General features: G+C 43.1%; 1 protein-coding gene across 7 annotated transcripts in view; it reads left to right on the top strand.

Annotated features, from left to right (window-relative positions):
• The window catches only part of LOC117360582 (multifunctional protein ADE2), a 186157-nt gene extending 164655 nt beyond the window's left edge, over positions 1-21502 (top strand). For all 7 annotated transcript variants that reach the window (XM_033944548.1, XM_033944558.1, XM_033944542.1 and 4 more), the window contains 6 exons: positions 5303-5482; positions 5580-5693; positions 10362-10445; positions 14343-14523; positions 17640-17798; positions 20664-21502. In XM_033944548.1, the coding sequence (XP_033800439.1) occupies positions 5303-5482; positions 5580-5693; positions 10362-10445; positions 14343-14523; positions 17640-17798; positions 20664-20830 (885 nt within the window). In that variant the 3' untranslated portion in view covers positions 20831-21502. The remainder of the gene's footprint in view (positions 1-5302; positions 5483-5579; positions 5694-10361; positions 10446-14342; positions 14524-17639; positions 17799-20663) is intronic.
• The last annotated feature ends 5589 nt before the right edge of the window (positions 21503-27091 follow it).

The raw sequence follows: 27091 nt of genomic DNA, 5'->3' as shown, positions 1-27091 counted from the left end.
CTTGTCTCCGCAGTGAGGCAATCGTGGATCGTGCGGTCCATCAGCCCCACCCGCCTGATCGCAGCGTTCCGCCATTTCCCTCCCTCCACCTCACCTTATATGCAGAGTTTGCCGGCTTTCTTTTTCGCCCAACCACACGCTTTCAAAAAGCCGCGCACACGCGGCTGCTGGAGTTGGATCAATCTTCTCCTCTCCTGCAACTTCCTGTTTCCGGTTGCGTCAGAGGAGAAGATTGAACAACAGAGCAGCCGCGCGTGCGGCTGGGTGAAAAAGAAAGCCGGCAAACTTGGCATCTAAAGTGAGGTGAAGGGAGATGACGGAACGCTGCATTCGGGTGGGAGGGGGGCTGCTGGACTGTGCGATCACGTGTGTTCCCGGCTCACATTAGGAAGGAGGGAGTGAAAAGGAAAGAGATTCTGGGCCAAGGGGGATGAAGAGGGAGAGAAGGAAACCCACAGCAGGAAAGAAAGGGGAGGACAGGCAGGTGAGCCAGATGCTGGAAGTGGTGGGGGGGGGAAGAAAGAGGGAAAAATGCTAGATGGGGTTGAAGAGAAGAGACATATTGGTGTGGAAGAGGAAGCGAGGGGAGATCTGGACACAGGAAGGTAACAGAAACAGGGGAAATTATGTGCATGGGGGCATAGGGACAGAGACATAAAGGGGACATACATGCCATGGGGATGGTATATGGACACGGGGGGGGCAATGCCAGATACTTAGGGGAGATATTAGAAATGGGGAAAATAGGAACACAGAAGCGAGATTGTTTGGGACCGAGCTCGCAGGCTCCAGCGGCTTGCACAAATTACATTGTAACGTGCCACGAAAGAGGAAGGGAGGGAGGTAGATAGATAGGCCGCGCGAGAGGAGCTGAAGGGTGGTAGAAAGGAACAGATGGTGAAGAAGGGAGGGAAGTATGGTGGTAGAAAGGAATAGAACAGACATTGAAGGAGGGTGGAGAGGAACAGACCTTGAAGGGAACTGGAAGACAGAGTGGGGAGAAGGCGCTGGAAGGGAAGAAGACAGATGCCAGACTATGGGGGAGCGGAGGAAGAAGATGGGTGCCAGACCAATTGGGGGGGGGGTGAAGGGAGAGGCACAGAAACTGAGCAAATGGAAGATGCAGAAAGAAGACACAAAGTGGATGGAAGGAATTGAATGAGATGAGGAAAGCAGAAACCAGACAACAAAGGTAGAAAAAAAATTCTATTTATTTTCTTTCTTTTTTTGCTTTAGGATAAAGTAGTATATTAGTTGTGTTGATAAAAATTTATAAACAAAGTCCTGCCAGCTGAACATCTCTTTCTCTAGTTCAGCAGCCAGAACTTTGATTTATAAGGAAGGCATAAGCTAAATATTGCAGTACTGGAGCTTATATGGATGCTGCGGGGACGGTGACGAGGCGGTGAATGGGATGGCAGTGACGGGGCGGTGAAGAGGATGGCGATGCCAGGGCGGTGAAGGGGACGGGGATGGGGCAGTGACAGGGACAGATTTTTTCCCCGTGTCATTCTCTACTTAAATATACGCTTTATAGTACCCAGTTTTGTAGACTAGGGTGACTCCGGTGATAGCTTGTAATGGTGTGATCTGTAATGTAAGGCTTAAAACTACCCAGAAGGCAAGCGCAAGGAAGCAAATGGGATGGAAGAGTTCTATACAAATGTTTTATACAAATTTCTTCACCACCTTTCTACTCTGAGGTCCATTATAGTGGTATACAATTAAACAAAAGAAAAAGTTTAAAACAGTCAGCGCATAAGAGCTATAAAAAATAAACAAACCCCAAACTGCCACTTTTTCCATCTACAAATATGAGCAGGTGTAAATACAGTAACTTTAAATTGAAAAAAATGAATATTTAATGAGCTAATACACCACAATTTAGTACAACATTCCTCATTGCCTTTTTTTTATTTGTGCGTGTTTACATCTATGTCCATTCAGAAGTACAGTGTTGTGTTAACAGAGAAGCAGTAGTCGGGGTTTCTAGTTCTGCACACTGAACTAACCAGTATAACGTGAAACTTCAGAGCCATAATAAAGTTCATGTTAATAAAGGACTGTGGAACGGTCAGCTTGCCAGTTCACGAAAAAATATAAGAGTTGCTATACTGGGACAGACCAAAGGTCCATCAAGCCCATTATCCTATTTCCAATAGTGGCCAATGCAGGTCCCAAGTACCTGGCAAGATCCCAAGGAGTAAAACAGATTCTATGCTGCTTATCCTAGAATAAGCAGTAGATTTCCCCAAGTCATCTCAATATGAGGGGCTGCTGAAAAGTTCTCAGCCCAACCAACAAACTTTTTTTTGTTCCATATTTTTCCCAACTTCCTAAAAGAAAAGTCCACAAGCCGTTATTAAGATGGACAGGGAAATACCCTGCTTATCGGGCAATGGTGCGCCCGCACCTGGAGTACTGTGTCCAGTATTGGTCACCGTATCTTAAGAAGGATATGGCAATACTTGAGAGGGTTCAGAGGAGAGCGACACGAATGATTAAAGGCATGGAAAACCTTTCATACACTGAAAGATTGGAGAGACTGGGGCTCTTCTCCCTGGAAAAGCGGAGACTTAGAGGGGACATGATAGAAACCTACAAGATCATGAAGGGCCTAGAGAGAGTAGAGAGGGACAGATTCTTCAAACTTTCAAAAAATAAAACAAGAGGGCATTCGGAAAAGCTGAAAGGGGACAGATTCAAAACGAATGCTAGGAAGTTTTTCTTTACCCAGCGTGTTATGGACATCTGGAATGCGCTTCCAGAGGGCGTAATAGGACAGAGTACGGTGCAGGGGTTCAAGAAAGGATTGGACAATTTCCTACTGGAAAAAGGGATAGAGGGGTATAGATAGAGGGCTACTGCACAGGTCCTAGACCTGTTGGGCCACCGCGTGGGCGGACTGCTGGGCACGATGGACCTCTGGTCTGACCCAGTGGAGGCATTTCTTATGTTCTTATGTTCTTAAAATCTGTTCTACTCCCTGGGATTTTGCCGGGTACCCGTGACCTGGGTCAGCCACAGTTGAAAACTGGATACTGGGTTTGATGGACATAAGAACATAAGACTGGGTCAAACCAATGGTCCATCAAGTCCAGTAGCCCGTTCCCACGGTAGCCAATCCTGGTCACCAGTACCTGGCCAAAACCCAAAGAGCAGCAACATTCCACGCTACCGATCCAGGGCAAGCAGAGGCTTCCCCATGTCTTAATAACAGACTATGAACTAGTCTCCAGGTTTTATTTTTAAAACTACGGTATCAGACACAATGTAATTTAAAAAACCATTTTAATGAATGGAAATCTAATTTACAACGTTAACTTGCCAATAACACTAAGGCAGGTTTTAATTCTAAAACACTATAGTAACAAAATAATTTTAATGAATGCAAATCTAATTTACAATGTAAATTCAAGAAATACTTGTTTAATGAAAGTTTGTAATTCCAACTGTGTTTTCAAAGTGTACGATTGCTTCTTAGCAAACAGTAGAATGCTTCTCTGCTGCATAACTTTAGCATGCTCTAAATCCTGAGTGTGTGTGGGGGGGGGGGGGAAGAAAGAAAATCAGCCACATAACAAGAAAAAAGGCAAACGGAAAGTGTAGACCAAAACAAAATGCTGGGGCTTGAGGAGGAGGATCAGAAGAAAAGCATGAGAGTTTATTTTGAAACTGCTATTGACATTATTCAGATAGTGGGGAACAGTGACATAGCCATAAAGAGAGGGGGCATGGCCCCTTCCAAACCTGCATTACACCTGTTAAAGGGCTAGTGGGCTTGCCAAAGCTCCACTAGTCAAAATAAATTTCCTGTCGAGCTACTCCCCTCTTTTGATGCTATTGCAGTAACCAGAAGTTGGCAGGCTACTTCCAGCCGCTGATGCTGGGAGTCCTGGGTTACTACAGCAGCTTGGCAGGGCATTTCTTGGTTGGCAGGGCCTTGGCATCCCTGCCTGCAAAAGTACTAGTTTTAGTGGACAGGAGGGCAGAGGTTGCCCCCCCTTCCCCAGTCCACCTGTGGGTCCCCTCAAAATCAGTGGGCTGGCTATGCCTCTGGTATGGAACCCATAGGCACTCTGTATAAGCAACTTGGGGAGGTTAAGCCTCCCTAGCTCCAACTGCAACCTTCCCAGCCTACAGAACTGCTGCTGCTTCTCTCTCCTGTTGTACCACCCTTGGGTCCATGTTAATAAACAACCAAGGAAAGAGCAGAGACCACAAATCTCTGCAGCCCCTACTACTTCCTGTGCTGGTTCCATTTATGTTAGAGGAGACGGGACCAGCACAGGAAGCAGTAGCAGGGCACATAGAGCTGTGGTCCTGCATTACTTCCTTGGTTGTTTGTTAGCATTGACCTGGCAGAGACGAAGGGGGAGGGAGGAAAATTGTGCTTCAAGAGGTTGATGGGATAGGAGATAGAAAGAAACAGGGCAAGACTGGATGGATGAAAGGGAGAGAGAAATGGGGCAAGACTGGATAGGAGGAAAGGAAAACAAACAGGGCAAGATTGGATGGGAGGGGAGAGAGAAAAACAGAACAGGGCAATGCTAGATTAGGAGAAAGAAAAGAGAGGGAGCAGTAGAGAATAAGGAGGTGGGGGAGAGACAGGTGATGCTGAATGGGCTGGAGAGATGTCTGAGGAGAAATACTGTACAGAAAGAGGGAGAGAAAAAGAGGCAGGATGGGGAAAGTGAGAGATAGGCAGAGGCAATGCTGAATGTTGTAGTGGGGGAGGGGGGAGAGACAGACAGGCAATGCTAGATGTTAGAAGGGGAAAGGAGAGAGAGGAGATACTGGATGGCCAGGGGGGAGAGAGACAGGGGGCAGTATTGCCTAGGGGAAGATGGGAGGGGGCTTGGGAGAGAGTGTACTCACGCACGTTTCTTGACCTTCCAAATGTTATGAAATACTAAATGTGGCTCCTGATTTAAAAAAAAAAAAAAAAAAAAAAAGTAAAAGGTCGGACAAGCCTATTGTAGAGTGAGAGTTCAAATACATTTTGTGGTTACTTTCTTGTTTTTTGCTGTTGGTATAGCTGTATTCTTAGGATTTCCATGTATCTTTTCTCAGTGATATGGTGCACCCATGGGTCCTGGTATAGTATAAAGCTTTTGTTTTTTGGTTTCTTTTTTTGTGGGGTGGAAGAGAGATACTGATTAGGTACTAGCCAGTCTGTGCATTTTAATACTTTATTTCCTTTTGCTGTTGGTCGGTTACTTTATATAGTGTAGCATTTCAAATTAGCTTGAAGATAAGCAACCTCCACAATGTCCTGTATATTTTGTTTTTTTTCCTCCAGGATGATGCCAATAATGATCCTCAGTGGTCTGCAGAACAACTGTTAGAAGCAAAATTTAATTGTGCTGGGCTTCAGATTGGCCAGACTGAGGTAGATATTATGAGTCATTCCACAGTGGCTATTTTTGAGATCTTGGAAAAAGCTTGGTCAACCCAGGACTGCACTTTGGTGGACATGAAGGTAAGGCCAGCTGATCGCATTTAGCCTGCAGAAGAAGCAAATATTAGTTGTGTCTGAGATTCGTTTTACTATCTCTACAACATGTGTCTTTTGACAGATTGAATTTGGTGTTGATGTATCTAAGAAAGAGATTGTCCTCGCTGATGTGATTGACAATGATTCCTGGAGACTCTGGCCCTCTGGAGACAGAAGCCAGCAAAAGGACAAGCAAGTAATTGGATTCTGACTTCTCATGTTCTACACACATCCAACAAGCTGCTAAGACATGTCGCTTCTATCTCTTCAATATGGCCCAAATTCACCCCTTCCTCTCTGAGCACACTACCCAGACCCTTGTTCACGCTCTCGTAAACTCACGCTTAGATTACTGCAATCTACTTTTAACTGGTCTCCCGCAATGTTGTCCTTCCCTTTTGCAATCTGTGCAAAACTCTGCTGCACGACTCATCTTCTACCAACCTGGCTAAGCTCATGTTGCCCCTCTCCTTAAGTCACTTCACTGGCTCCCTTTCCATCATCGCAAACAGTTCAAGTTCCTATTGCTGACCTACAAGTATGTTCATTCTGCTGCCTCTCAATATTTTTCCTCTCTTCTCTCTCCTTATATAGCTCCCAGAGAACTCCTTTCCTCAGATAAGCTGCTCTTAGCTGTACCCTTCTCTTCCACTACCAATTCCAGACTTTGTTCCTTTAATCTAATTTCCCCCTATGCCTGTAATAAATTACCCAAGTTTGTCCGCCAAGCCCCTTCCGTTACCTTTTTAAAAGCAGACTGAAAACCCACCTTTTTGATATAGCCTTCAATCCAGAACCCTACTCTTCTGTCCACCAGCCCAGCCAGCTGATTAACCGTTTGTATCCATGACATCCTGTTTGTTTGTCTTTCTGTTTAGATTGTAAGCTCTTTCGAGCAAGGACCGTCTTCTTCTTTGAGACTCTGTACAGCACTGCGTACATCAAGTAGCACTATAGAAATAATTAACAGTAGTAGTAGTTATTATTTCTGTTGGTGATTTATTTTCTATCGGTGGTGCTGGTGAAGCATGCAACAAGTTCTTCTCAATGAAGTTCTGTAGCTTCAAATATTAATCATCTCTGAAGAGCGTTGCACTGTGGCATTAACCCCGCCTGATAGTGGTTTTTGATTTGTGACTAGGAGCCTGCTTGATTAAGAACATAAGAATAGCCTTACCGGGTCAGACCAATGGTCCATCAAGCCCAGTAGCAGGGTAGTTTGCTTTACCTTGTGGCACTGGTGATTAGTTGTGCGGTGAGAATGGACCGGCATGTTTTGGGGACTTGTTTTGGAGGGGGTTGGTTGTTAGCAGTGGTCTTAGGGTTATTGCATGGCTCCAGTAAAAAGAGGACGGATTGAGATATCCGGGTTTTACTTCCATTAAAACCCAGATATCTCAATCCTTCCTCTTTTTTTTATTTTTTTTGGAGCCATATGGTAAACTTAGCAGTGAATATATTCCTATTCTGTTAGAGAGTGGGAGATACAGGCTTGGGGACAGTCAGGAAGGAGATGCTAACTCTTCACTATACTGTGCTGCTGAAGATCATTCTTATGCACTTGTTTCTCATAAGAACATAAGAATTTCTGCTGCTGGGTCAGACCAGTGGTCCATCATGCCCAGCAGTCCGCTCAAGCGGTGGCCCTCTGGTCAAAGACCAGCGCCCTAATTGAGACCTTCTTTCTTTGGTACCACTTCTAGCAAAATGTAGTCTAATGCATAGAAATTTTAAATATGCTAATCTGCTCTCGGGAATAAGGGGCACATTTTATTTTTGCTCTGAATACTGATGAGCAAACTTATTTTCTGCTTTAGCAGTGAGTCTTGGCTTTCTAATGCAGATGTTCAGATAGCTAATGTATTTTGTCTTGTAGGTTATTTTATGCATATCAACTGCAGCAAGGGAAGAAGGTTTTTGGGTTTCTTCTGGGGTGGTTTTTTTATTTTTAAAAACTTTTTGCCTCCTGTTGAGTTGTAATGTCACTTCTAGGTTGTGTACGAGTCTTATCGGTGGGGGTGGGGATAGTGGTTGAAATATATTTTTACCATAATTTATAGGCCTCCATATAGCTAGGCTATTGAGTTGCTGAACTTGTAGAAAAATTTGCTGGTGTTGAATTTGGAACTTCTTAACTCATATTTGGTGATTTTAACTTGCATGCTGAGGATTTTAGTCCTTTGGTAGTGTGTTTTGTGTGGTGGTGGTGTGTTTGTTTTTGTGTGGTTTTTTTGTTTTTTTTTTTAATGCCAAGTTTATTAGGGTTTATACGGTGTGTCAACTTTGCTGCGCATGTAGCTGGTTACATATTTAATTCCTCTAGCCAGAAAAGAGTGTCTTGTTGAGCTAGATTTTGGGGCTCTTTCACTAAAACGTAGCAAATATTAACAGAATTAGCACGCACCAAATGCTAAACAGCCCATAGCTGTAAATTGGGCTGCTTAGCATTTACCCCCAAATTCTACATAAGAACATAAGAATTGCCGCTTCTGGGTCAATGGCGCCCAACAGTCCGCTCACATGGCGGCCCCCAGGTCAAAGACCAGTGCCCTAACCGAGACCAGCCTCACCTGCAAATTGGTGTGCACAGCTCACACAACTTAATTGATTAATTGGCAGTTATCACCTTATTATCGATGTTAATTGGCATTAATTAAGTTATACACACAGTCCGAAGTTTGAGTTTATAGAATGCGCCAGTTGCAGTGTGTGAATTTGGAAAGGGGTCATATTATGGGCGTTCCTAAAAGTTATGCACATTGTTATAGCATACTAGTCGTTAAGCCCGTTACATTAACGGGTGCTAGAATATATGTGTGTCTGTCTGTGTTTCTTTCTCTCTCTCTCCTTGGCCGCTGTCTGTGTCCTTCTGTCTCCCCCCTCCCCTGAGCAAAGCTGTCTGCCTCCAGCACACCCCTCCCCCCAAAGCAGCCCCCTTTCCTTCTCCCTAACTGTCTCTCCATGGCCCCTTCTGTCTTCCCCCCAGTGCAAAACTGTCTGTCCCCAGCACACCTCTCCCCCTCAAAGCAGCCCCCTTTTCCATCTCCCTATCTCTCCATGGCCCCTTCTGTCTCCCCCCAGCACACCCCTCTCCCATAGCAGCCCCCTTTCCCTCTCCCTGTCTCTCCATGGCCCCTTCTGTCTCCCCTCAGCACACCCCTCCCCCCAAAGCAGCCCCCTTTCCCTCTCCCTCTGGCCCCTGTATTGATTCCCCTGCATCCCGGCGTCTTCTGGCCTGCTCCAGGCCGCGATCGTGGTGGCCGTCCCCAGCGAACCTCATAGGCCGCTCCCCAACCCAGAAACACGCTCCCTCCCGATGCGATCCCGTGCGTCAGAGGGAACGTGCCACCGAGGCCGGAAAGCGGCCCGCGAGGCCCGCCAAAGCCGGCCACGATCGCAGGCTGCCCAGAAGAGAAGGATCAGCGGCAGCGGTGAGCGAGGGCGGGAAGTGAGGTGCTTGCTTCCGGTTGGTGAGGAGTTTGCTTCGGATTGGTGAGTGAGGAGGGGAGTGGCCAGAGTGATCCCTGGCCGCGTTCTAAAATGGAACACGGCCACGGATCAGAAACACGGCGCCAGGGATCACGATTTTTCAAGAGCGCATGCGCGCTCTAGAGTTTTATTATATAGGATAGGATGCCCGATCTTGTTCACCTTGTAGAATGGTGCTAGGCACCATTCTAGTTGGTGTCAATTTTTTGGGGTATACTATATATAGAATTTGGAGGTTGGTGCTAGTTTATTTGGCCTCTAAGCTTTAGCTTGATAGAAATCAGTGAAAATGTTGGAAAATACTCAAAGGTGATAGGTTCCATCATTTTTGGAAAATATTTTTGATTATTTTCTCATCAACATAATATACAATCGAACAAACAGCAGACCAAGAAGAGACAATCCGCATTGTTCTTTCACAGTGATCCATAGATACAAAACAAATGTTTCTTGTATCATGTCGGCCATATCCTCATTTAGATTAGTCGAGTTCAATGAATGAATATAATGAGCAACCTGCAAATAGACCATCCAATCAGTAGAAGACAAATAACCCTCACTTTGTAACTCTGAAAAAGGTTTTATACGGCCATCCTCTATTACCAGCTCCTTCACATAGCACAAACCAAGTGCATGCTATCTCCGCAAATACAGTTTGGTGTCATCTGGATCCAAATCCTTATTGCCCCACAAAGGGAGCAAGACTGTGGAACGGGGAGACACCTGCATGCGTTTACTCAGCCAGTGCCAACATTGCCTCATAGATTTCAATAAAGGATGACGTCGGGTAGGAAAAATCTTATAAGGCTTATAATACAATAGATGAGGTGGGCTTAATGGACCATTGGTCTGACCCAGTAAGGTTATTCTTATGTTCTTATGTTACCGGAAGTCCCACAGGTCCCATCATTGAATTGCCATGTTATCACAGCACTGAAGTTTACCCTGTCTCTAGTCAGGCTACACTATCGTAAATTCTCTTCAAGGCTGTTACTTTTTATGCAGGAGGGGTGAAAAAAGGGTCCTCGTTCCTCAAGCCTTACAAGTGCTTTGCTATAATGAAAACCTCTAGGCCACAAAACAGATCTGTTGTCCACAGTACCATTTTTTTGAATCACTTGGTGCGTGCTAAGCTTTTACACAAGGGTATGCATAGCTTCTTGTGTATACATGTCTCTTGGACTCAAAGAACCCATCTTTTTCTAGGATGTTTCATAACTAATAGGCCACTTCAGCTCAAAAGAAAGGAAATGCAACTTAAACATAAGTGATCAAAATGTGGACATGAAATGCTTGATTGGGGTTCATCTTCAATTCTGAACAAAGTTAGTTGTCCTATTCTAAGCATAGGTTCTATTTTGGTTTTTGTCTGTAGACTTACCGTGATCTTAAAGAAGTGACTCCTGAAGCAATGCAGATGGTGAAGAGAAACTTTGAATGGGTTGCAACTCGAGTGGAGGTATTGTATGCACATCACTACTGCTCAGATAGTGATTACTTAACATATGTAGTATTGTATAATATCATACAAAAATAAACGTGCTAGTTCAAGAAATGAATGTGATTCTTATCAGAATTTTGGAGAGGGGGAATTTTGGTCTCTCGCTACCCCACTGATTTGCTTTGGTGGTTGTCTGGGTTTGAATTTTCAAATCCTAAAATGAGGTCATGTCAGCAGCACTGTTTGGGGCCAGTTTTTATAAAGATGCAAAGCATTGTTTTTTTTATAAGGAAAATGGTGTTAGCATGTATATCCCTGCCCCTGGGAGTATAGCAGGGGCAGGGATACACATGTGGTTTATAAAATACGCACCAACATTCTTGAGTACATACATATCTTCTATGGAGCAGCTGTAAATTTTCCAATAATGTAGATTATTTAAAAAGCCTATTTTTTTATATCAGGGATATTCTTGAATTTTTATAGGTGTCATGATATAAACAAAACAGAATATGGGGTAATTTTATAAGTCCTGTGCTTGTAATTCAAGATGTCTCTGTAGGTTTGAGTTGCACTGTGATCTATTTTATTTAGATTAAACTTGCACCTTTTTAAGTGGTAGATAAGGCGAGTTACATTCAGGCATATTGGATTGGATTGGATTTAGTAGGTTCTAGACTTTTAAAAAAACCTAACTTTGTTTGGCTGGGAGATTACATCAAGGAATTGTTGTCTGGATGGGAACATCTGGAAGGAGTAGAAATGCAGTGGGCAAGACTGAAAGGAGTTATTGTAAGGGTGACAAATCTTTTTGTGAGGCAAGTAAGTAAAAGTAAGAGGAAAAGAAGGCTGCTTTGGTTCTCAAAAGTAGTAGCTGAGAAGGTAAGGAATAAGAGGTTAGCTTTCAAAAACTACAAAAGATCACAAAAAAAGGAAGACAGACAAAAATATCTGGAAAAGTTAAGAGAGGCTGGTCGAGAAGTCAGGAAAGCAAAGATACAAATGGAAGAAAAATTAGCTGACAAGGTAAAATGGGGAGACAAAACATTTTTTAGATGTATCAGTGAAAGGAAGAAGTACAAAATGGCATTGTGAGATTCAAAAGAGAAGAGGAATATGTAGAAGCTGATAAAGAAAAGGCTGAATTGCTTAAAAATATTTTTGTTCTGTGTTCACGGCTGAAGATCCGGGAGCAGGATTGCAGAAGACAAATGCAAATAGGGATGTTGGAGTGGTAGATGCCGATCGATTTTCAGAGGATTGTGTTCGTGAGAAGCTAGCTAAATTAAAGGTAGACAAAGCGATGGGGCCGGATAGTGTACATCTGAGGGTGCTGAAGGACCTTAGGGAAGTTCTGTGACTGCTGACTGACCTTGTCAATGCTTCTCTAGAGTCGGGAGTAGTACCGGAGGACTGGAGAAGGGTGGGTGTGGTCCCTCTACACAAAAGTGGAAGGAAGAAGAAGAAGGAAATTACGGACTTGTAAGTTTGACTTCTGTAGTAAGCAAGTTAATGGAAACACTTTTAAAACAGAATGGTGAATTGTCTGGAATCCGGTGGATTAAAGGAAAAGAGGAAACATGGATTCACTAGAGGTACGTCTTCTCAGACAAATCTGATCAATTTCTTTGACTGGGTGACCAGAGAATTGGGTAGAGGGAGTATATTTAGATTTTAGCAAAGTCTTTGACAGTGTATCACACAGATGCCTAATAAATAAACTGAGTGCTCTTGTGATGGGCCCCAAAGTGACGGGCTGGGTCAGGAACTGGTTAAGTGGAAGACGACAGAGGGTAGTGGTCAATGAGATTGCTCTGAGGAATGGGATGTTACCAGTGGTGTGCCTCAAGGTTCTGCTCTTGGACCTGTTGTTTAAAAATATTTTTATAAGCGATACTGCTGAAGAGCTTTAAGGAAATATTTTCCTCTTTACGGATGATACCAAAATATGCAATAGAGTAGACACCCAGGATGGTATGAATAATGTGAAAAATATCTAGCGAAGCTTGAAGAATGATCTGAAATTTGGTAGCTAAAATTTAATGTTAAGAAATGCAAGGTCATGCATTTGGGCTGCAAAACCCGAAGGAACGGTACAGTTTAGGGGTGAAGAACTTATGTGCATGACAGAAGAGTGGGACTTGGGTGTGATTGTATGTGATCTTAAGGTGGCCAAATAAGTTGAAAAGGTGATGGCGAACGCTAGAAGGATACTAGGGTGCATAGGAAGAGGTATGGCCAATAGGAAAAAGGATGTATTGATTCACCTGTATAAGACTGGTGAGACCTCATTTAGAATATTATGTACAATTCTGGAGACCACATCTTGAAAAAGATATAAAAAGGATGGAGTCGGTCCAGAGGAAGGCTACTAAAATGATGTGTGGTCTTCGTCATAAAGCGTATGGGGACAGACTTAAAGATCTCAATCTGTATACTTTAGAGGAAAGGCGGGAGAGGGAAGATATGATAGAGAAGTTTAAATATCTACGTGGTGTAAATGCGCATGAGTTGAGTCTCTTTCAATTGAAAGGAAGCTTGGAATGAGAGGGCATAGGATGAAGTTAAGAGGTGATAGGCTCAGGAGTAATCTAAGGAAATACTTTTTTACAGAAAGGGTAGCAGATGCATGGAACAGTCTCCCAGTAGAGGTGGTGGAGACAGATACTGTGTCTGAATTCAAGAAAGCTGGGATAGGCACGTGGGATCTCATAAAGAGAGAGAGATAATGCTTACTGTGGATGGGCAAACTAGATGGGCCATTTGGCCTTTATCTGTCATCATGTTTCTATTTGATATACCACTTGTACATGAGTATTAAGCGGTTTACAAAAGTAATACATTAGAAAATTCACAATCTAATTATAGTATCTATGTAAGAAGTATTTAAATATGAAGAGAAGAAAGAGGTGTACTGTAAATATTATAGGCATAGAAAAAGGCAACATAAGACTACACAGACTATGGCGAGTAATTGTTTAGGGTTCCATAGTGTTGGTGGAACAGAGTTGATTTCAATTGTTTCTGGAAGAAAAGATAGGGAATTTCATCAATGAATCCTTGAAGTATGGCATTCCATAGATTAGGACCCACATGTGAAAAGGCTCTTTCTAGTTGATTGTAGTTTTATATCTCTCAGGCCTGGTATTTCAAATCGGTCATGTTAAGATGATCTTAGAACTCTACTTGGTTGATATCTGGTTAGTTTCTTCGACAGATATTCTGGAAGATGAAAATGCCAAGCTTTGAAGACTAGACAAAGCAGCTTAAATTCAATTTGTTTGGTTAGCGCCAGCCAGTGTTCAGTACTGTGCGCACCTGTTAGATGCCTGGCCGCTGTGTTTTGGATTAGCTGTAGGTGGAAGAGGTTGGCTATGCTTGACCCTAAAAATAATGTATTACAGTAATCTAGCCGACTAGTAATAAAAGCATGAATTAGTTTTGCTAGATTATTTGCAGTCAGCACAGGTTTCAATTGCCACAGTAGTTTTAGATGGTAGAAGCACATTTTTACTACAGGGTTTAATGAGGTTTAACGCTTAGCTCAGAGTTGCAGCGTGACAGCTACATAGCTGTGAATTTGTCTGTGTTTACAATTAGATTGTTGTCTGCTAGCCAGATGTTAAGGTTCCCAGCAAACATACGATCTGTTGTATCTGAGGCAGTGCCCAAGATCACAATGAGCAGCAGTGGGATTCGAATCGGCTTCCTTGGTTGTCAACCTGCTTGTCTAACTACTAGGCTACAGTCCTGCATGGAGGTTGGATGGTGGGCTAGAATACACCAGTAGATGACACCTTCAGATTCTTCTAGCTCCATTGTACCATATCTTTTGATATTATTTTGAAAATACTTGGTTTGCTTTTCTTTTTTTTCTTTTCAGAATGGTTTATTTTATTTAATTTATTTTCCTAGTTGCTCCTAGAATCTGTGCATCAAGGCAGAGTTGTGGTATTGATGGGATCAATTTCTGATCTCCTGCACTGTGAAAAAATCAAGAAGTCATGCACCAATTACGGCATTCCATGTGAACTCAGAGTGACATCCGCTCACAAAGGTCCGGATGAAACACTGCGGATCAAGAGTGAATATGAAGGTAAAGCTGAAGTCTCCAAGGTGACTTACTTGCAACATTCCATTTAGCTAAAAGGTAGCGCCATGGGTGTGGGGTTGGGGGGTGGGAAGTCCACAATCCCTTTCTGTCCTTCACATCAAGACCTTTTACAGTTACTTGTGACTTGTTTTCATCACTTTTAGCAAGCAATGAAGCAATTTGCAGATACCTAAGAATCACAGCAGAAGAGGCAGAATAGTGCCTAAAATGAAGATAAAGCAGGGGTAGACTGACCATTGGGACAGTAGGGCAGTACCTGAGGCCTCACAACAGTAGGGGGCCCAATCTCCCCTAGTTTCTATCTAGCTTAAACATTTTTGATAAGTGGCTATGGGTCCATTATCTAAGTCCCTGGGCACTAAAGGTTGTTACTCAGTCTTCCCCTGGAATAAAGATCTTCATTTAAAATAGATTGAGTTTGGTCATGGGAAGTCCCATGAGTCGGGCTTTTGCTCTCTACATTCTATGGAAACTGCCCTTGCTATGACCTGTTCCTGGCCAGATCCAAAGGCCTCTATTCTCTCCTCATTCTTCTCGATCTGTCTACTGCTTTTAACACTGTTGATCACCACCTGCTCTTTGATATGCTTTTCTTCTTTTCTCCCATCACACTTAGTTTAGGCTCTGGTGGATCCTCCTCCACTGATATCCCATTATCAGTCGGTGTACCTCAGGGCTCAGTGTAAAGTGATGCATGTCGGTAACAAAAATCTCATACAGGAAGTCCGGTGCGGTACTCAGAGAGACCCCCCCCCAGGAAAGAGACTTGGGAGTTCTGGTCGACAAATCGATGAAGCCGTCTACGCAATGCGTGGGGCAGCGAAAAGGGCAAACAGAATGCTAGGAATGATTAAGAAGGGGATCACAAACAAATTGGAGAAGGTTATCAGGCCGCTGTACCAAGCCATGGTAAGCCCCCACCTGGAATACTGCATCCATCACTGGTCACCGTACTTGAAGAAGGACACAGTACTACTCAAAAGGATCCAGAGAAGAGCAACTAAAATGGTTAAGGGGCTGGAGGAGTTATCGTACAGTGAGAGATTAGAGAAACTGGGCCTCTTCTCTCTTGAAGAGAGGGGACATGATCGAAAAATTCAAGATAATGAAGGGAATAGACTTAGTAGATAAAGACAGGTTGTGCACCCTCTCCAAGGTTGGGAGAACGAGAGGGCACTCTCTAAAGTTAAAAGGGGATAGATTCTGTACAAACTTAAGGAAGTTCTTTTTCATCCAGAGTGTGGTGGAAAACTGGAACGATCTTTCGGAGGCTGTTATAGGGGAAAACACCCTCCAGGGATTCAAGATAAAGTTAGACAAGTTCCTGCTGAACCAGAACGTACGCAGGTGAGGCTAGACTCAGTTAGGGCACTGGTCTTTGACCTAAGGGCCGCCACGGGAGCGGACTGCTGGGCACGATGGATCACTGGTCTGACCCAGCAGCGGCAATTCTTTTATTCTCTGTCTTGGGACCTCCTTTTTTGTTTTCCATCTATAATTATTCCCTTGGTACTCTGATCTTCTCCCATAGTTTTCAGTATCACTTTTATGCCTGATGGCTCCCAGATCTTTCTTTCTCGCTCTCCATACCAGACATTTCTACTGGAATCCAGGCCCAAGTTTTAGCCTGCCTGGATGTCTCACCGCCATTTAAAAATGAACATGGCTAAAATCGAGCTGCTTATCTTTCCTCCTAAACCAACCTCACCTCTTCTCCATTCTGTAGATAACTCTCATTATCCCTATCTCGTTAGCTCACAACCTCGGGGATCCTTTTTTATTCCCCTCTTTTCTCTACACAGACCCAACAGACCGCTAAAGCCTGTCATGTTGTTCTCTCTGTCACCAAAATGTGACCTTCCTTTCTGAGCACACTAACAAAACCCTTATTCACACTCTTTATCACCTTTTGCCTAGATCAGGGGTAGGCAGTGCATGCAAATCCATCTCATACATATTCATTGTGGATATCCTGAAAACCTGACCTGGCTCCGGCTCTCGAGGACTGGAATTGCCTACCCCTGGCCTAGATTATTACTGCAATGTGGCTACTTACAGGTCTTCACTAAACCATCTCTCTGCCATCAATCCGTTCAGAATTCTACTGCACGACTTATATTCTGCCATTTTTGCTTTGGTCACATACCCCTCTCCTCAAGTTAGTTAATTGGCTCTCTATCCATTTCTAATCTAATCTTCTATTTCTGTGTTGCTCATACCTAGGTAGGCTCAAGGTGACTTAAAGAGGGGGGTGGGGGAGGAGGGGTTGGAGAAGAAAGAGGAGGGGGAGGGAGATGAGAGGATACAGGTGATTAAGTGTCAAATAGATGAGTTTTCAGTTTCTTCTGGAATATGGTGTAGTTAGGTTCCATCCTGGTCATTTCAGTAAGGTCATTCCAAGTTTTTACGCCTAGAAAGGTGAGCATGGAGTAGAAAACACGTTTGTATTGCAGATTTTTTGTGGAAGGGAGATCTCGAAGTATTCTGTTGAGGGTTCTGCGGGAAGTAGACATTTCCACATACAAACTCCTTTTATTGACTTAAAAGCACATTCACTCTGCAGCTCCTCAGTAACTTTCCTCTCTTATCTCTCCTATACTCCTCCTGGGAGCTCTGTTCATGGGGTAAGGTTCTCTTATGTGTCCTCTTCTCCTCTACTGCCAGCTCCAGATTCTGTCCCTTTTTTGTGCCTGACTTAGTATGTCAAGCTCTGTCTATGTTGGTATTCAAATCTAAGTAAAAGCCTACTTTCTCGAGGCTGTTTTCTAACTCTTACTCACCATGTCTGTTTTATTATTCCCTCTATGAGAAATTCTCTAGCCCCAGTTTGTTTTGATTAGATTGTAAGCTCTATCGAGCAGAGCTTCTCGTCCATGTTTAATGTACAGTGCTGCATATGCCTGGCAGTGCTATAGAAATAAGTAGTAGTAGAGGGAGATGGGCATGGTCTGAATTGCATGAGATTTGCAGAAAGTGTTGGCATAGTGGTGTATAACTCTCTCCAATACAAGTGCTCTGCAACATATTTGTTTTTTCTTTTGGTATCGCTTCAGTGTAACTGTAGCCTTATTCTGTCGTACTTTTTTTTTCTCTCATAGGCGATGGTATTCCGACTGTGTTTGTGGCAGTAGCTGGTAGAAGCAATGGCTTGGGTCCAGTTTTGTCTGGGAACACTGCATATCCTGTGGTTAATTGTCCCCCTCTTACAGCAGATTGGGGAGCCCAAGATGTCTGGTCTTCACTCAGGATGCCCAGCGGTAAGATAAAACATGACTAACTTTGATTTGGCTTTGCTGGGCCTTTCTGGATGGAAGCTGAGATGGCCGGGTCCCCTCAGCAATAGTATAAAACATATTATACCCAAGTCTGAAATTTGTGACTCCCAGGGACCACCCCAGCGTAGGAATTTTTAAAAATTTATTCTTGATCTACTTTTAACTTTTTGGTAGAAGGGTTCAGCCAAAAATCTAGCACTAGCAACAAAAAGGGCAGTATTTGGGTGATATGAAGCAGAATTTTTCTCTTCTCATGTCATCCTTTTAAGCTTCATTAGAAATCCTCTTAACAGCTGAAATTAAATTACTGTCCACTAATATTATACCAGATTTGCAGTGCTGTACTTAAAAAGATTTCAGATTTTAGGTTTTAACCAGTGAACGAACTGATCAAAAGGCTTCAGATGTAGAAAAAAAATTAGGCATTTACCCCCAGATTCTTTACATGGCACTCAAAATTGTGATCAGAAATTTGGGCATGTTCTCCATTTTCATTCACAATTGAATAATGAATCAATTAGTGCTGATAATTGGGCAGTAATCAATTATTGGTGCTAATTGGCAATTAGAATTCATGTGCATATCTGGCTAGGCATAATCTATAAAGATGGGCTCATAAATTGACTGTCCAGAGTTGTCAGCGGATAAGCCTTTCAATTCTTCTTTTTCATCTCCCTCCCTGCCTCAGAGTAAGTTTCCCCAGAAGGTCTGTCTTTCATTAAAATTCATCAGATGGGGCTGAACTCCCAATAAAAATGGAGTCTGATTCACCCTCTCAGGCAGAGCTTAGAGAAGCATTGGACTATAAAAAAACCTGCCTCCAGACTGCATAAAGGTTCCTTTTCACAACCTCATGGAGGCATTCCTAAAGAACTGGGAATCTCCTCTTCATGTTGCAGTGGCACCACACAGACTGGACTCGCTTTGTTGCATACAATATTGGCCTGAATTTGACAGGCCACAGTTGCAGCATTAGTCTCTAGAGTGGAGTCTGTTATGCCAGTACTCCTCCAGGGACGCTGTACAAGTTTGGATGCAGAATATTTCACGCTTATATGCCTGGCTGTACTACAGGCCTCTGTAAGGCCAGCCCACAATCCCCTAAATTCTATATATGGTGTCTTTTAGTTATGCTGCCAATTGGAGGAAATTTTTTTTCACTCAGAGAATAGTTAAGCTCTGGAACGCGTTGCCAGAGGATGTGGTAAGAGTGGATAGCGTAGCTGGTTTTAAGAAAGGTTTGGACAAGGTCCTGGAGGAAAAGTCCATAGTCTGTTATTGAGAGACATGGGGGAAGCCACTGCTTGCCCTGTATCGGCAGCATGGAATATTGCTACACCTTGGGTTTTGGCCAGGCACTAGTGACCTGGATTGGCCACTGTGAGAACGGGCTACTGGGCTTGATGGACTATTGGTCTGACTCAGTAAGGCTATTCTTATGTTCTTATGCTAGCAACCAATTATTGGTGTTTATTGGCAGTAATTAAGTTTTGCGTGTGCATCTGGCTGCGTACAGGTTTATAGCACTGGGCATCCAAATCCCATAGCACATAACCCAAAAGGGTGCATAGCCATGAGTGGCATGGGTGTGTCAGGCTGTTTTCAAAAATTGCATGCATTGTTACAGGATACTGGCTCAGCATGCCCTACTTGAGAGGCTAGTATTTTCACCTGCTTTCAGTAGGTGCAAGTTTGGCATCCAAAGTATAATCACATGCCCTAAAAGGGTACGTGTCATTTATATAGAATTGTGCTTAGCACTGATCTTTTCTGGCACTCATTTTTGAGCACGATTTAGAAATTTCCCCAATGTTTTTTATGAAGTGACATGCCAGCCTATCAGAAGAATGGTTAATTCTGGCTGTTTCATACTGAGGCAGGGGCTCTTAATCCAATCTGCAGGACACACCTAGCCAGCCACCACCATTAATATGTATGAGATAAAATTAAGGTAATATATGCAAACCTCATGCATATTCATGGTGGGTATCCTGAAAACCTGACTGGCTAGGTGTGTCCAGGGGGGCTGGCTTGAGAACCCTGAATTCTAGATTCTGTAGTGCTTCTCGACCCTCCCATGGAGGCATATACCTAGCCAGTAAGGTTGTCAGGATTACTGAAATATGCATGAGAGAGTTGCAAATAATGTTTTTCCAGTATATATAGATCTCATACATATTCGTTGTATATATTGGAAACACATTATTTCCATTATATAGAGATCTGATACTTTTTTTCAGTAATCCTGACTGGCTAGGTGTGCCTCCAGGCGAAGGTTGAGAAGCACTGCATGCATTGTGGATATCCTGAAAATATGACTGGCTAGGTGCGTCTTGAAGACTCTTGAGAAGCACTGCTGTTACTGTATTTGGCATGTCTACTAGTAGTTTGTTGGCTACTGAACGGGGGAGTATGTGGTACAGTGGGTAGAGCTACAACCTGAGTACCATGAGGTTGTGGGTTTAAGCCCCACACTGCTGCTCCTTGTGACCCTGGGCAAGTCACTTTAATATACCTGGGACAAGGGGGATAGACAAGAGTGTGAGCCCACTAGGACAGATAGGGAAAAATGCTCGAGTATCTTGATGTAAACTACTAGAGCAGAAGTAGGCAATTCTGGTCCTCGAGAGCCGGAGCCGAGCCTGGTCGGGTTTTCAGGAATCCACAATGTATAGATGGATTTGCATGCACTGCCTCCTTGAGATGCAAATCTATCTCATGCATACTTATTGTGGATATTCTAAAAACCTGACCTGGCTCCGGCTCTTGAGGACCGGAATTGCCTACCCCTGCACTAGACTGTAAGGGGTATATAAATGCTAAAAATAAATAATTTTTGTTTTGTAGGTCTTGGTTGTTCCACTGTACTTTCTCCAGAAGCAGCAGCCCAGTTTGCTGCTCAGATCTTTGGTTTAAGTAACCACTTGGTGTGGTCCAAGTTGAGATCGAGCACACTCAACACCTGGATCTCCCTGAAGCAAGCAGACAAGAAACTCCAGGAGTGTAGCATCTAAGGAGCCAGCGGGCATCATGCTGTAAAAACTGTGCTATTGCAAGTTCATTCCTAATAAAGCTTTTCTTTTGTTCAGAAAATTGCCTGCGCTGGAGGCAATTTATTTTAATATTTATTTTAATATAATTTTATTTTAGAAAAGATAACATGGTTTGCAGCTGCTCTTCTACCAGGACAGTTTATATTGCAAGTTAAAAACTGGAGATGCACTCTACTTTCCAAAGAAGGAATGTTCCCCACCTCCACTCCTTGCCTTTTTAATGCCAGTGCAACATTGATCTTGGAGGGAGGGGGGGGGAGGTGGAAAAACTAGTTCAGTGCTGAAAAATGCTAACACTGCTGTTGGTCTGTATGATCATGGTGTAGGTGCTAGTTTCAGGGATCCCAAAATCAGCATCCTGGGCGGGACTGTTCAAAAATCCAGGCTTAACCCCTGCTTTAAATTTACAATTAGAACATGAACCCTAGGGGTTATCCACAATGAATTCCACAAAGTGGGGGCTTGTACAGCAAAGCAAGCTTGCTGAATAAAAACTACCCCCCCCCTTTACAAAAGCAGAGAAAAGGTTTTTACAACTGGCCTATGAATGTCAGAGCAGTGCAGAGCATTCAGTGTGCCGGCCTGTACTAAAATCCACTTCTGTGCTTTTGTAAAAAAAAAAAAAAAAAAAGGGGTGTGTGGTTAGGTGAAGTTTCATATGAAAAGAAGTGCAGTGGTTAGACTATAGCCTTGGCACCCTGAGGTGGTGGGTTCAAATCCCATGCTGCTACTTGTGACCCTAGGCAAGTCACCTAATCCCCCTCATTGCCCCAGCCACAGGGAAGAGTGATTGAGTGCCTCAATGTAAACCATTTAGGCCAGGGGTAGGAAACTCCGGTCCTCGAGAGCCGTATTACAGTTGAGTTTTCAGGATTTCCCCAATGACTATGCATTGAAAACAGTGCATACAAATAGATCTCATGCATAGTCATTGGGGAAATCCTGAAAACCCAACTGGAATACGGCTCTCGAGGACCGGAGTTCCCTACCCCTGATTTAGGCTATAAGTGGTACATAAATAAATGTGTAAAATGTGTATTTGTGGGAAGTACAAAAGCTGTAAAGGATGAGAAGGGAATTAGAACACAGATAATGTGATAAACAAGAAAAATGGATGTGAGCTAGCATCAAAATTCTAATTAATTAGTTCTATACCAATATTGCTTCTTCAGGAGGCAGGTAACATGGTTTGTTATTATGTGGCATAGTGGTTCCCAAACCCTGTCCTGGGGGACCCCCAGCCAATCGGGTTTTCAAGATATCCCTAATGAAAATGCATGAGACAGATTTGCATACCTGTCGCTTCCATTATCCCAGGACAAGCAGGCAGCATATTCTCACATGTGGGTGACGTCATCCACGGAGCCCCGATGCGGACAGCTTTTCAAGCAAACTTGATTGAAGATTTCAAGTTTGCTAGTGCTGCACCACGCATGTGTGTGCCTTCCTGATCCACTAGAGGGCGCATACCCACCTCATGGTCCTCAGTTCTTAGTTTTCCGCGGAGCCAGAAAGCCCTGTCTCTCTTCTCTCCGTTCTTCTGTGTGCCTTTCTAGCACCGCGGCTTCTTTATTTTGTTAGGGAGTCGCTGTGCGTTGTTACTTGATCGTGTATTTCTTTGTTTTAAAAAAAAAAAAAAAAAAATGTTTAAAACGGACTTTTTATTGTGTTTCTACCGGCAGGCCCTTCTTGGGCCTCAGCCATGCGGCTAGGCCTCATTTGGCTGTAGCTGTATTTTCGGCTTCCCTGGCCTCTCTCGACTCACCTCGTGTGAGCAGGATGGCCAGGACCCTTGTTCCTTGGACAGGGTTTGGGAACCACTGGGTTAGAGTTACAGCCTCAGTAGCCTGAGGTTGTTGGTTCACTGTTCCTTGTGACCCTGGGCAAGTCACTTAAGGCTGGATTCACTAAACTCACCGATTGTTGTGCCCGTCAATCTCCCACCCGACCTGATCCAATCATGCAAATGAGGGGAAATGGCATGCATAAGTAGGAAGCCATCCATTCACAAAGCAGAAACACTGATTAGGTTTGCCAATCCGAAATGAAACGACTGCTGAGGACCAGTCTCTTACTGTCCTTGCCGACTCTCCGCCGCCCTGAAATCCTAGTATCGAGGTTACAAAACAACCATCAAAATAAAACTACATATGCATACGAACTCCCTTTTTATTCTGCAAAAAGCGCAGTGCGAGCCTGTGGTTTTACCCTGTGGGTTTAAAGCGTGTTCTTCTTCCATAATCTGGCTATACAAATTGAAATGATTCCTTTTAACCACCCCTCCCCCTTTATTTTGAGCTCGCATGTGCAAATGGCATCTACACCCAACAAGGATAATCTGTGCACATGTCTGGATCGCTCTTCAGTGATCTGTGGAATCACTTGTGGGCTTGCATCCGATCAGATCATTTGTATGCTGAATCTGTAGTGAATCGATCGCTCAGCAAACCTTGACCACGAATTGCCTAACAATGATCCAGATCAGTGAGTTTAGTGAATCTAGGTCTTAATCCTCCAATGCCCCAGTTGCATTAGATAGATAGTAAGCCTACCACGACAGACATGGAAAATGCTTGTAAGTACCTGAATGTAAACCACTTTGAGGGTGGTGGTAAAACTACAAAAAGATGTTGTGCAAGTCCTAATCCCTTTCCCCCTATGTACATTCCAGATTAGTTTTACTGCAGTATTTTGTATTAAGTGAAGATGGTGGATGGTGGGTGGTCTCCACCAAAAGAAAATTAAAATAATCTAGTCTATTAATTACTAACATCAAGGTTTTCAATGTTTTAGAATACAGTGTGTAGGAATCAATCTTCCAAAGTGTAAAGGAAGATGTCTGAATCAGGTATAAAATGAAAGATCATCAAACCAGACTGCTAGTGAACATAGACCAACATTGATAGGTTACTAAGAAATCCTGTAACAGGAGGGCAGAAGGAAGGTAGTGGCTTATTTCTAGTAAACCATGTATTTTGGATTTGTCAGACTTCAATTTTAATTTGAAAGTAGACAACCATGTTGTGATATGAGCTAAGTTTCAATCAACATTGTGCTGAAAAACTATTCCCAACTATCATGGGCTACAAGAAGTTGAATATCATCCATAGAGAATAGGCATTTTTACCTAAATCTTGCATGAGAACTGTCAATGCCATCAGGAAAATATTAAATAAACATCAGGGATATAACCTCTAATGTATCACAGGGGTTAGTTAACCGAAGGGCTGTAAAATGCCTAGTTCCAGGAAGATGCATCACACCACAATCACTGTGCTAATTAATAGACTAGTACATCACCATCACACTTCCACAATTATTACTTTGCAATAAAAGTGGCAAAGTAATAACATTTTTGAATTATGGTATAAAAGAAGTTTTTTTGATATATGAGAAAAACATGGATCATTGAGGAAAAAGGAAAGGCTGTGTTTGCAGGTTTAATGTTACCCTGACAGCTATCCGAGGATCTTATTAAAAAAAAGTTTATACATACTGTATAATTTTTTTTTGTATAGATTTTATCACTGGGGGATTGAGTTTAAGGCTGGAGTGCAATTGTAATTCCAGGCTAAAATTAGCAGGCAAGAACCTAATTTCTCCTTAAGTTATCTAATCATTCAGTATTTTCCAGTCATTTCAGAAGTAAAAGGTAGTGTTGCCTTCAGTATTGTTGACTACTCCAATCAAATTTTATTTAAGAAAAACACCTTTTCCTGCATTGAAGAGTAGATAATCATTAAACATTGGAGGGAGGAATGGCCTAGTGGTTACAGCCCCATGCTGCTTCTTTTGACCCTGGGCCAGCCATTTAGTCCAAAATGTACAAGATGCAGGCACTGTTTATTATATCAAATGTAAATGCAGTTATGTTACCACCCTTCAAACAAACCTAAGGACCTGACACGGTCTGTGTTTCGGTAAACACACCTTCCTCAGGGGTCTAGGGTTGATAAGGTTTGGATTAAACCGCAATAAAAATGATAGCAAAAACCTGTGAGAACTCTTGAATAATGCACACCAACACACTTAGCGAAAAAACTTCTACCAAGTTTTTTCACCAAGTGTGTTGGTGCGCATTATTAAAGAGTTTTCACAGGTTGTTATCTTTATTGCAGTTTAATCCAAACCTTAACCCTGGCGTGTTACCGAAACACGGACCATGTCAGGTCCTTAGATTTGTTTGAAGGGTGGTAACATAGCCGCATTTACATTTGATATAATAAACAGTGCCTGCATCTTGTACATTTTGTCTGCAGTTTTTTGTTTTGTTGATACACTTTCACTGCAGTTCCTGTTGGATTTCTTCTTTCGTTCAAGTTACTTAGTCCTCCATTGCTCCAGGCATGTTAGATAAGATTGTGAGTCCGCCGGGACAGAAAGGGAAAAATGCTTGAGTACCTGCATGTACCCATTTAGACAACCTTCATTGGTAGATGATATATAAATAATCAATAAGCTTGGTAAGTTATAAAATGTTATATAGTGCTATAAAGTACTATGGGCTATTGCAGGCCTGAAGCCTCCCAGAAAAAAGAAAGGATAGTCTTTGGCTATGGAATGTGATAGGAAAAACATACTTTTAATCACCATTTGCAGTGTGGTCAACATGGTAACAAATGCTATTTCAGCCTTATTCCCTGTACCAAAACCCAATTGGTTTTTTGGCAGACTAAAAAAGGTGGACTCCTCATTTTCTCTAGTAACTCATACAAACAGCAAGTTGGTTAAGAGGATGAAAATTGTTAAACAATAGGATCCAAATTAGGCTTTCAGACATATACTGTAATGGCTTTTTTCCACATTGACATGACTCTGCTTCCAGTCAAATTGGTGTTGACAAAATTTAGCAAAGATTCATTGAGATAAGTGAGACTCTCACATAATAATTGCCACTGTTGAGTCAGACCAGTCGTACATCGTGCCCAGCAGTCCACTCAGGTGGCAGCCCTTGGTCAAAGACCAGCGCCCTGAGACTAGCCCTACTTGCGTACATTCTGGTTCAGCAGGAACTTGTCTAACTTTGTCTTGAATCCCTGGAGAGTGTTTTCCCCTACGACAGACTCCGGAAGAGCAGTCCAGTTTTCTACCACTCTGAGTGAAGAAGAACTTTCTTACATTTGTACGGAATCTATCCCCTTTTATTTTAGAGAGTGCCCTCTCGTTCTCCCTACCTTGGAGAGGGTGAACAACCTGTCCTTATCTACTAAGTCTATTCCCTTTGGTACCTTGAATGTTTCGATCATGCCGCCTCTCAATCTCCTCTGTTCGAGGGAGAAAATCTTTCACTATACGGCAACTTCTCCAGCCCCTTAACCATCTTAGTCGCCCTTCTCTGGACCCTTTCAAGTAGCATCATGTCCTTCTTCATGTATGGCGACCAGTGCTGGACGCAGTACTCCAGGTAAGGGCACACCATGGCCCGGTACAGCGGCATGATAACCTCCTTCTGATCTGTTTGTGATCCCCTTTATCATTCCTAGCATTCCATTTGCCCTCTTTGCCGCCGCACATTGCGTGGCGGCTTCATCGACTTGCCGATCATGACTCCTAAGTCTCTTTCCTGGGAGGTCTCTTCAAGTACCGCCCCAAACATCCTGTATTCGTGCATGAGATTTTTGTTACCTACATGCATCACTTTACACTTATCCACGTTAAATCTCATCTGCCATGTTGATGCCCATTCCTCAAGCCCCCTGTGTCTTCACTACTCTGAATAACTTTGTATCGTCCGCAAATTTAATCACCTCACTCATCGTACCAATGTCTAGATCATTTATAAAGATGTTGAAGATCATGGGTCCAAGCACTGAGCCCTGCAGCACCCTACTGGTGATGCTCTTCCAGTCAGAGTATTGTCCATTTACCCTCTCTCTCTGTTTCCTATGATCCAGCCAGTTTTTAATCCACATCAGTATTTCACCCTCGATTCCATGGCTTGCAATTTTTGAAATAGTCGTTCATGTGGAACCTTGTCAAATGCTGTCTGAAAATCCAGATATACAATGTCGACCGGGTTGCCCTTGTCTATCTGTCTGTTTACTTCCTCAAAGAAGTGCAGCAAGTTTGTAAAACATGATCTGCCTTTGCTAAAATCGTGCTGACTGGTCCTCTTCAGCCCATGTCCATCAAGGTGATCAATGATGCGGTTCTTTATCAGCGACTCTACCATCTTTCCCGGTACCGAGGTCAGACACACCGGTCTGTAGTTTCCCGGATCTC

This window comes from Geotrypetes seraphini, chromosome 1, assembly GCF_902459505.1.
Source record: "Geotrypetes seraphini chromosome 1, aGeoSer1.1, whole genome shotgun sequence".
In the NCBI taxonomy this organism is placed as follows: Eukaryota; Metazoa; Chordata; class Amphibia; order Gymnophiona; family Dermophiidae; genus Geotrypetes; species Geotrypetes seraphini.
Note: the sequence above shows the minus strand (reverse complement) of the source record. Positions and strands in the feature narration are given on the sequence as shown.